General features: G+C 33.0%; 2 protein-coding genes across 2 annotated transcripts; both read left to right on the plus strand.

Moving 5' to 3' along the window:
* The first annotated feature begins 1787 nt into the window (after window positions 1-1787).
* Window positions 1788-4059, plus strand: LOAG_08876 (Ras-like protein Rab-18). Its single transcript, XM_003144406.2, has 7 exons — window positions 1788-1871; window positions 2166-2221; window positions 2318-2379; window positions 2741-2813; window positions 3074-3192; window positions 3284-3409; window positions 3775-4059. Exons 1-7 carry the CDS (start codon window positions 1798-1800, stop codon window positions 3865-3867), a joined length of 603 nt encoding a protein of 200 aa, XP_003144454.1. The 5' UTR covers window positions 1788-1797; the 3' UTR covers window positions 3868-4059.
* A 5112-nt stretch (window positions 4060-9171) lies between these two features.
* Window positions 9172-9819, plus strand: LOAG_08877 (hypothetical protein; the record flags this gene model as incomplete). The annotated part of the gene is made up of 2 exons (XM_003144407.1): window positions 9172-9286; window positions 9605-9819. 2 exons carry the CDS (start codon window positions 9172-9174, stop codon window positions 9817-9819), a joined length of 330 nt encoding a protein of 109 aa, XP_003144455.1.
* Window positions 9820-11649: the final 1830 nt, after the last annotated feature.

An 11649-nucleotide genomic window follows, 5' to 3' on the forward strand; every position in this document is an offset into this window, starting at 1 on the left:
ACTACTACTACTACTACTACTACTATTATACTTATTGATTATGCAAAATTTACTTGGCGTAAATAAATCGAAGGTAGCCACCTCATGACAGCGTCATTTCATGTTTGTAAAACATTTTTAGAGGGAAATTTGACATTATGATTAAGCAGGGGGAAAAGTGCAAGCGCTATTGTCGCATGCCTTTTTCAACAATGTGAAATTTAATTTTCAAATCTCATTGAATTCAAGCATAACAAATGAGCAAAAATGTAAAATTGAGCTATTATTCTATAACAAAATCTCATTGTAGAAGGATGAAGGAGTAAAAGGATGCAAGAGAAAAACACTGGAACATTTCATTTCCGCTCTTCTGGGTTCATTTCCGCTCAGAGGCTGCTATTCCATGCAAAGCATTCTTCTTTCTTTTTCCAACAGGAAAAAAAAATATGAACAATAGAATTTGTGTTAATATGGCTTTCCTCTTTAGTTCTATATATTGTTGTATCTCATATGGGAACATCAGAGAACATCCTACTTTGTTTATCTGTTGACCGAAACATTTAATCTGATGGATCGTATGTGTAATATTTTTCATTAGTATCTATTAGCTAACTGATTATTCAACTAATTAGTAAATTGGATGTCCATTTTATTAGTAAATAAAACTGATCAACATAATAATTGTTCGGTTACTAATTTGAATATTTTATCGCAACAAAATGTGCATTTTACCGTAAAATTGTAAATTAGTAAATAACTCAACCGGGAAATCTTTCACTATGATATTGATTACACCGGTAAGCGGGAAATCGGGACAAAAGTATCAGTTTCCAATGATTTGAATTAGGTCAAATGACAATCATGCAAATGTTTCATCAATATTTGGTTCCTGTAATGAATAAAATCATAGGTAAGGGATTAATTGATGAAGTATTCCACATGACACGTGATATGAAAGGTCAAAGGGATTGTGGGAGAGAGAACGGGAGAGAGAGAGAGGAGGGAGAGAAGAAGTATGGTGGATTAAAATGAAGATCCAAGACTTTCCTTTCTTCTTTTCTTTTTCATCCAAAGCATCATCAAGATGTTCCTGATGTTTTGCAATAGAACCAATTATCCATTCACATTATTTGAATGACCATTGGTCAGAAGAAATCATTGCTTTTATTGTCTCACTGAATACTTCTAAGTGGTTTATTTAGTATTTTTTTGAGAGGAAAAAACAACGATTTCTTAGTTTGATTTAAAAAAAGAGAAAGAAAATAAGCAATATTTTCAAAATCGCAAATAATTTAACTTTTACTCTTTCTTAACAGTTTCTTCTTTATTCTTTGATAAATTTCAAAGAAAAATGACCAGATGAAATTCCTATTTCAACTTTTTTCTCATATTTTCTGGCATTTTCATTAATTCCACCTGTCACTTTCTATTACTTCTCTCTCTCTCTCTCTCTCTCTTTCTCTCTTTTTAACACTTCTTATTTTTATTGGTTTCACTCGTATCCTCACCATTTCTCAGATAAGTAGAAATTAAAAAATTATTTCAATGTTGCAACATAATTTGAACTTTGAACCTTTGAGTTATATATAGCAGAGGATTGGGTCCCAGAAAGAATGTCAGGATACGGTTGTTTTATTATGAACTTTTCGTTTTGCGGATGATGTTTGTAACTCTCTGTTTGTTGGGTTGAAGTCCTTGGGGTTTTTTTTTTCTTGGGAGTAGATGAAGTTATTGAGACGGAAACACGGGGATATTTGCTGACGAATGTTTTGTGAAAATTAGAATTTCTCAAGCAAGAAACTATTTCTGTTTCAGAAAATGGATGATGTAGGTGCAGCGATTACAACGTTAAAAATTTTAATTGTCGGTGAAAGTGGTGTCGGAAAGTCGAGGTTACTATTGGTTAATTTTAATGTGTATTTGTGATTGTGTATAAGCTTATAAAATGAGGAGCATTGGTATGTCTGATTATGTGAGTAGACATAAATAATATGCAGTAATTATGTAAATGACAATGAGCCATCGAGGTTATATCATAAGCAGTGGTAATGTATACTATAGTGTTGTTTTACAAGTAATGGTTCCATTTAAATTCATATTTGGATTTCAGTAGACAAATTCACCATTCAAAGGAAAAATTTCATGAAAATTCCAAGAATTTTTATAACAACTGAAATTTATTTCAGTCTGATGTTAAGATTTGTGGATGACACATTTGATCCGGAAATTGCCGCTACAATTGGTTGGTTCCCATCATTTGTTGTTGTGCAGGTTTAGGATAAGCATTTTTAGAATTGCAAGACGTAACTGATAAATATCTGATTATGTTCATATTAAGGAATTGATTTTCGAGTTACATCAATGATGGTCGATCAGAATCGGGTGAAACTAGCAATCTGGGCAAGTTTCTTTTGTTTTATATGCCGTGGTGATATACATATCACATTTTCATTATTGCGGGACTTAGCCATGTGTTTTTCTTCCAGCTGAGCTCACATCTGTGTCAAATATATCATTACTTCAGGTGGTGCTACGTTAATTTAGGTTATTCAGACTTAGCACGATGAACAAGTAGCTGAGACATGCAGGCTTTCTTGAAGTTTTTATATATCCTACAGATTGCATTATGTTCTAGTAGTTGATTTTCCAGCACGCATAAAAATCTGGTTTGTCGAGCAGTACAAATAATGGTAGTTCAGAAATGTATTTTCCAAGAATTTTTTTATCTTCATAACAAATATTTATGCCCTGCATTTTTCAGGACACAGCGGGACAAGAGCGGTTTCGTACTTTAACGCCAAGTTATTACAGGGGAGCACAAGGAGTGATATGTGGTAAGTATTTGACGATCTTTGATTTTTTTCCCTTGATATACATATGTCAGCAAATAATTGGGTTTAATGCTTATTTGGATAGAGTGATGTCATGAATATGGACATCCGCTGATGATTTTCCAATCGTCATCGATGATCCTGAGTTGTCAGAACTATGTAATACGTTTGCATATGTATCTTCAATCCTTCCGATCATTCTGCTATGAATTTAATTTACTTTTGGAAGACATTATATTAAATAGCATGTTTTCACTTTTCAGTATACGATGTGTCAAATCGTCAAACATTTGAAAAACTTGGCCATTGGATGAATGAAGTAGACACTTATTCAACCAAAATGGATGCCGTGAAAATGCTCGTTGGGAATAAAATTGATATGGTGAGTTCTTTTTGGTAATTTTTGGTAATAAGTAAATGACTATATGTATAACCAAGAAATCGGGCCGATGTATTGAATGGTGGTTTTATAGTCCAATAGAGAAGTTACTCGAGAAGAAGGATTAGAATTCGCAAAAAAGTATCGCATGCTCTTTATTGAAGCAAGTGCTAAAACTCGTGAAGGTGTACAGTGTGCATTTGAGGAACTTATTGAAAAGGTTTGTATTCACTCTTTCCCATAGTTTTTCTTCCTGCTAAAATTAAGTTAACATTATGAGTCTTAGTTTAATTCGCCTTCCACTGGATAGAAGCGTATACTGTGTTCCTAAATGATACATGTACTGCAGATACTGGACTATTTATTCTACCTACTCTTATATTGTCGCTGACTACAAGATATCATTTATATTTTATAGCGACAGTGCCGATGATGTGAACTAGCCAATGCTGATCTTTGCTTGTGATGGCTTAACCCTATGAGTTAAGGAGAAGCGAGCTGAGGCATATAGCATATATGATGATACCAGGAAATAACGTGTTCATATTTATAATTTAATTTAAAACTATGGCAGTATATTTCTAGATTTTACAAACACCGGGACTTTGGGACAGTGATCGATCAGCTTTTGCTCTTGGTGCTGGCGCAGATAAGACTGTTGCCAATTGTACATGTTGATGTATAAAATGACTTCGGACTACTTCGGTTGTCATGACTCAGTGATACATTCAATTTGTCCGTGATTCAAACGTGATGCTTTCTTCTTAAATCAGGATCATCGTGATATAGAACAGCCATGATTTTTTTACTACTATATGCTTGTTTCATTTCGTGGCATCAGTTTTTGAGAATAATTTTGGAACGTTTTTCTGCCACAATTGTCATCAGTGGTGACAATATAAAAAAGGATTATCTTTTGCACTTATTAGTATGACTGCTCATGTCATGTGAAACGCATATAGATTTTTTTGTAAATGATGCAGTCGCTGTGAAAGTGATTTATTTGCCTTATTTTTTGAACTGGACATTGTGGTTGCATGGCTGGTATCATATGTTTCTTCCAAGTGATCTATCTAGCACCTAATTGGGTATGCAGTTTTACCATTTTGGCCAAATGCGTAATCTCCTCAAATCCTTTCCTCATTAATAGACGAATGGATGTAGTTGAATTGGATATTGTTTTGTTTATATCCAACGAAATTACTTTACTTAACTTCCCTTACTTATCGAACACAGCTTTTGGCCTGGAAATAGCTCTATACATATGTTTGAAATTTACGCTAATGTCGATGAATTTGAAATAATTTGTTGTACCTTTTTACTGTACTATACTAGTAAAAGTGATTCATAGTATTATAATTGCTGCTTGAAGTGGTAGGAGTGTATATTTTCTGAAATCTAGTCAGTCAATATTCAAACAGCAATAGATTGATGTGATCTACTGGATTACGGTTTATTTTAGTAATCAACAGTATCACGGCCTGAGTTTTGCGATCTAGAAATAATCAAATAGTAAACAGTGATTCCACGAACAACAGATTATCTCCTGTAGAATACCGTGGTGTGTTTGCTGAATGAATTTTGCTTTGTTTTTCTTACACAGTATGATTAAGTTAATTTTATTCTACGCACCAATAAACATGTATAGTGTGCGTAATTGAGTTAATCTTACCTTTATCAAGGTAAGATCAAGGTTTATCAAGGTTTATCAAGTGCTATAAATAGCTGAATTATTCATGAAGAAAGCAGTTTTAAATTGCATATAGTGGATAGTCAATATGGGATTGTATTTGTAATATATGTTATTAATATTGTACAGTATCTCTGAAAAAGTTTCCATCAATAGTAAGAATAACACTGTGGTCTTGACAGCGCTATGTGATAATTGTTTGGTGATACTGGTAGTAGGGAATGCTTTCTCCACAGTGATATAACACTATAATAAAGTAGGTAATATACTGTATGAGAATTCACTACTATCCACTAGTACTGTAATCAATAGAGTTCATTTCAATAGCTAACAGAAGGAGATTAACCAATAGCAATTTAAATCAGATAAACGCATCGAATTGACCAATAGTAAGATTGGATGATCTTTTAGCTATAATGATATACTGGGAATATGTTATATGTAAATTTTATCCTTACTCTAGTTTACATTTATATGGGCGCAATTAGCCCTTTTGTTTACTTAAACAGTAATAGACGATGATTCATCAATTAACAGCTATCCTCTCCTTATGGTTATATTATAAGGCAGGCATCTTCTTTGACTTATAATCTTCCCCAGATATACGTAATGTCTGTTCTTGATAAATGAAGACTTCGATTTTTTTTTGAGTTAGAGAAGGAGTCTGCGGATATTCCAATCTAAAAAAGTGAGAGAAGCTTTTTTGAAATAAAGCAAGGGCAAAATGAAAAATTACTTTTACTCTAAATGAGCAGAAAGAAAGAGAGAGCAATCTAAAATCGGTTTTCCGGGTGTCTAATCAGTCAGTCTAAAATACTCAGCATATCCATAATCAGCTTGTCAACACTATTGATTATATTATTAGATTTCATTTTCCCCTTTTCCTTTTCCTAATGTTATTTCAAACATATATACAAAGATCATTCAACTATAATTGTCAGTTTACTTTTATGCTTTAGCAAACTTAAGCAATATATTTTATGTCCTCTTTGTTAATGGTCACTTTCTCTCTCTCTTTCTCTTTCTTTCTTATTGTCATCATCGATTTTAAGATGTATAAAGCGTAATGTTATTGTATACTAAATTTTGATCAAATTTTCGCAATTTTTTTAATTCTAAAATTTTGCAAATTTTAGAATTAAAATAGTTTGTGCCAATGTATTTGACACAATATATCGAAATTTTCTTAACTTTAATGATAGAAGTCACATAATGTAAATAACATTCCAGGTGTACCAATGTAAAAGTTTTACTTTACCAATGAAGACATGATATAAACAAAATCAGGACTGAAATGGAAATCATCAAAAGTAATGCTTTAAAATGATTCAGTTTCGATTCGATTAGGATATCCTATGGAAAGTGTATTATTATCGATCCTATCCAAATAGGATATCCTATGGAAAGTGTATTATTATCGATCTGATCCGATTAGGACATCTTATGGAAGTGTATTATTAGTTGAGCAGGGTCACAATGGAATATATTTTCCAAGTTTCATATAAATCACTATGGATTAATTGGTTAAGATGAGATAGTTGGAAGTATCAATGGCTTAATTTAGTCATGGAACCGTCCTAGGCACATAATTGTCCCCATTCTTGCTGCAAAATCTTCGATTAATCCTGCACTAAATTGTCAAAAATCTTAGGAAGGGAAGGAAAGGGAAATAAATTGGACTTCAATAAACATTTTTGTTCAAATTCCTTATAAAACCCATAAAACATGGAGGACAGTACTGTTGACTTACCTGTAACATTACAAAGCTTAACTTAATCATCTGGAACTATCACACTTCAAATAATAATTCTTACCTGTAACATTACAAAGTTTAACTTAATCATTTAGAACTATCATACTTCAAATAATAATTTAAGGTAGAACATCGATTAGTTCATATTAATGAAATATTTTCTTCTTCTCTCTAACTCATATGTTTTCATATCCTTTTCAAACATCAGTTTCAAAGTATCGCTTGGAAGAAATAACTATTCCGTCACCATTATAGAGGAAGAGAGAGAGAGAGAGAAAGAGAAAGTAGAAGGATGACGAAGTGGTTTGCAATTTTATCAGATAAATTGATCAAATGAATATACGAGAAATTACAATAATTCATCTACTGATAGGTTCATTCATAATTTATTGTTAGGAAATTTGATAACATTTCACACCTGAATAATCTTATTCAGTATTACATATCCTTTTAACATTAAATTTATCAAAATTTACCACCATGTTATCCTTACTTTAACCCAGAAATTTGCTTGATAATTAATCAATAATTCATTTCGACTCATTCTTGATATGGGTTTATTATACGTGAACAAAAACCGGAAAACTGTATTGTCATATCCTGAGGAGATTTTTCCAGAAGAAAGCTTGAAATAATCGCTCAAATCAAAAAATATTTTCAATTTTAGATAAAAGAAAGAAAAAGTTCCAACATATCAAGGTCAATTCATGGAACCAGCTTGGAAATGTTGAATGGAACCAGTTCACTTTAATTTGTATCTGGATCAACACCATCACATAGTATTTGAAGTGAATGTGGTTGAGAAAAGATCACGATGAAAAAATTTGAAATTACTGTCGTGCCATACGTGCCATAAATTAATGTCATGCCATGTCCTCTTACCCATTGCAATTAATCTTACCATCACATCTAAAGGTCATATAATGAGATCAAAAGGTTATATGCAGGTCATTATTGTACTGCAAATTAGTCAACTAAAGGCTATCTACTTATCTTATTCAATTTATTATAGACTATAACTTTGAAATAGCTGGCAGATTATAACTGGAATTGTAAGCTTACTTACATTTCATAAACAATTTAAGTTAATTAATTAGAATTTAGAATGATGAAATGAAGAGTAATTTGTAATCCTTCACCATCATCCACTTGATTACTGTCTGACCCATAAAAGATCTGTTTACTTTTCATTAGGAATGTAATATCTCACTCTCACTGACAACTCGTTGAAATAATACATCTTCAGTCACCTGCAATATATATCTATAGTAAAAGGTGTGAATATACTGGTTGACAATGTTGATCAATGATACTAAATGGGACACAATTATCCAGTATTGATGTGAAATCATCCATTATTTATCATTTATTGGCTTTTAAAAAGAGGCTTTTAAAGAATAAAAATTGGATTTGAAATTCCCGCTAAAATCAAATGATCGGTGACAGCTGGCAAAAGCTAAAAGTACACTTCTCGTTGATATTTGACATTAGGGAAAGATGAAAAGAACAAATAGAAATAATTTTAAAAAAATTTTTTTTTTCCAAAAAATTGTTCCATCAATGGGAGGTTCCCATTATCTGCCTGAATGAAATAATCAATAAGTGAAATATAACATTTTCATCATTGGCAACGTAAAATTCTGATATGTTTCATCTCGTAATGAGTCATCACCGGTTTACCGGTTTTTTTTTTTGTTTCAATTGAAAATTGTTTGTAATAAAACTTACTGTTTTCAAAATTCTCCGATCGTACGTTAATTTCATTAAATTAATCCATTACATGGGAGGATCAAATAACTGGAATAATTTTAGCGTTACATAATCACTTATATTACCCAAGTACATTACTTATGGTTAACTACTGTGACACTGCTGTCACAACCAGGATATGTATGTCTTAATCATACCTCATTTTAATTTGTTTCAATTTCATCCAGAATACATATATGCTATGTTTCATTCTCATCCAATTCATTTTCTGATATAAGGTTAGGTTACTTGTTTGATCATCGTGTGATATACCTTCTTCCTTCAGTAATATTCCGTATCCAACAAATTAGTTGGGAAGCTTAGGAATATTCAAATTCGGTTTCAAAACTTTTTTTTCAATTAATCTGGGATATACCCCATCAAATTAGAATGACGTCATTTCATAATAAATTGAATCAGAGATGAGTTTGCTTTGCCCGTGAAAGAAGAATGCATGAGTCATAGTGTGATGCAACTATTGCCGTTCCCATGTATGCTATGCATGTCTGAATGTCATGCATGTGGGAGGATGCTGCTACAATGACAGCCACATTTCGTAGGGCTGACATTCCCGCCATTCTGTTTATTTGAAATTGACCAATAGGAATAGATGGATGGAGAATTCAACCAATGAATGAGCGCAAATTGCACTCACTCACCCGAGCACATCCAACCCACGCACTATTGCTTCTCCAAACATGGCTTCTTAGCATAGAGAGTATGTTAAAGTCAGAGAAGCAGATGAATAGCGTGCGCGGGACTATCATGTTTGCATGTCTCTCTCTGTATAATGGCATGTCTGAATGCCTGTTCGGTGGACCATTTTGCGTTAGTGGTTGTGGATACCGAGTGGTTGCTTGGACAGCTTTCGATTGTCGCTTTTAGTGTTCCGGTTTTTTCGGATGGTTAATTTCGCGATGGTCGGGGTTCGGTTCATTCCAGCACTTTACAGATTGCAGATTTTTCATCAATGGGAATTTCTTTTCCTCGAATATCATACGTGATATTGCGAGGATAAGTAATTCGGTACAAGTGAGAAGTACCACGAATATCCAGAAGCCCCTTTTCAGAAGTTAACTATCTCAAGAGTTTTCGTTGAGGTTGAAGTGTATGGAAAGTTTTCCTGAAAGCGAATTGTTCTTAAATTGTTTTTTTCTGAACTCATTTCCTTAAGTGTTCAAATTTTTTTTCTGAGGTTAATTGTCATAAGGGCTTTGCTGAAGGTGAGTCATCCTGGGAATGGATATATCTGAATCCGACTTTGCTGAAAATGAGTCTGAAGGGGAGCGGCGAATATATCCGAATCCGTTTAGACGGGTTAACCTTGGCTGAGGTATTCGAAGGTCATAATGCACAATGCGTTTTACACGTTGAGTGCAGAGATGAAATTGGGAGCAAGAAAGGTTATCAATGCAATACATTTCTTAGCCGGAATTAATTGTTCTTTATACATTTTTCAAATTTGCATTACGAAATTGAATTGCAGTCCACATTTTTGTCTCTTCTTTACTTTGGCTTTTTTCGGAGTCAAAGTTTCATATGAATTTCCCAAAGGATGGGAAAATAGTTTGATACAGCATAACTTGGTGGTCTTTCGTTTCAACATTCAGTTCTTCAAATGAATGCTATATTTCCATTGGGAAATTTATGCATTCGTGGTTATACTGAAGTTTGAAAGGATGGCTTTCTTAGTGTAAAATGCTTGTACAGAATGATCATCATAGAACCAGTCGTTCCTACCAAACAATTAGGATGTCATCTTGACGCTGTTAATTTTGTGATCAATCTATAATTTACATTCCTTGTTTTTAGTTTATTCCATTATCGCTTTCTTTCGTTTTTTTTTTTTATTTTCTTTTATTAACATGGTTAGGTAAATTATTGAGCGCCCCCAGAATTTTCCCAGTTGTCTTTCCAGTTTGTGACAAATATCTAATTTTTTCTTCTGTACTGCTATCACTATCAGTCGGGTTTCCCCGTATAATGTTGGTCTCATTCATTATCAAGATAAGTTCAGAAATCAGAGTTGCAGGAAGTATTTTCACGTTAAATGGGAGTTAACATAGACATGAATTTATCTCTGTGAAATTCGTTTGTCATCCTCTCTGATTTCACCCAATGATTGCTTGTAGTGGTGTTAGCGATTAAATATATTATACCGTACAGGAATGAATAGGTAGATTTCAAGAACTTTGCGCAAGGATTTTCGATGACTTTTACAGATGTCGGTTTTTTAAAAGCCATAAAGTTGAAGCTAACGGATTGGTATAGTAGAAAATTCCTTTTAAGATATAGATAGAGATAACAACAGACATTGGTTACTCCTAAACCTTACGATGTTGTAGTTTGTGTTTCTAATTTTTTAATGCACATTTTTGGGTATTCCAAAGGGAATTCATGTGGCAGAAGTTCAAAGTACCAGTTTTCTGGTCTCTCTTTCGTGATATTTTGGGGTGAATCAAGTTCGTAGTATTGTTCTTACATTAATTAACTCTTTCTTTCGCCATTTTCCTGGGATTTTTTGCAGACAGCAATCGCTGGACGTTTTGCATCAGACTAAGTTGTTTTATTTGTTGATTGGTCATAAATTGTGTTGAATATTTGATTCAAAATGCTTAATTTTGTGATCTTTAGTTTCTCTTTTTTTTGGGGGAAAGGAATTCAGATCATATAAAACTTATTTTTGATTACATTTTTATTGTAAAATTTTAGTCACTATTTGTTATCGACTATAATTTTTTCCTTCTTTTATCAGTTTTGAGAGTCCTTGTTTGGTGATGAGTAGTTGACATAGCTTATAGTATTCCAAATTCCATTTCATGTGCACTCACTGCAACGTGTATTTGGAAATGTAAATGTTTTTATAGCAGGTTGGATGTATACCATCCAGTCTAGGGATTGGGAATTTTTTCTTTAGTGATAAATAGATTTGGTGAGGAAAATCACTGATAGTCTTAAGGCTATGTTAATTTTAGCCATCCTGGTAAAGAGCTATAGCTCCAAAGATTAACAGTTAGGCTCAATTTTAAATTGTTTGCAGAGAAATTCAAAAGAACTTTAGTAGCACTGGTTTTCACACCAGTATATGACAATGTTAGGTGATAGCATGACATTATGATGAGTAGGCGATAGTATGTTTCGTTACTATCAGGGCATAGATTTGATTCAATTTGCAGTTTAAATTCATTCAGATGACAAAATTTGTCTGTAAAATGGAAATGAGTGGATGTGAGTGAATGCAATGTATTTGATGAGGAGGGGGGGGGGG

This window comes from Loa loa, assembly GCF_000183805.2.
Source record: "Loa loa unplaced genomic scaffold supercont3.132, whole genome shotgun sequence".
Taxonomy (NCBI): domain Eukaryota; kingdom Metazoa; phylum Nematoda; class Chromadorea; order Rhabditida; family Onchocercidae; genus Loa; species Loa loa.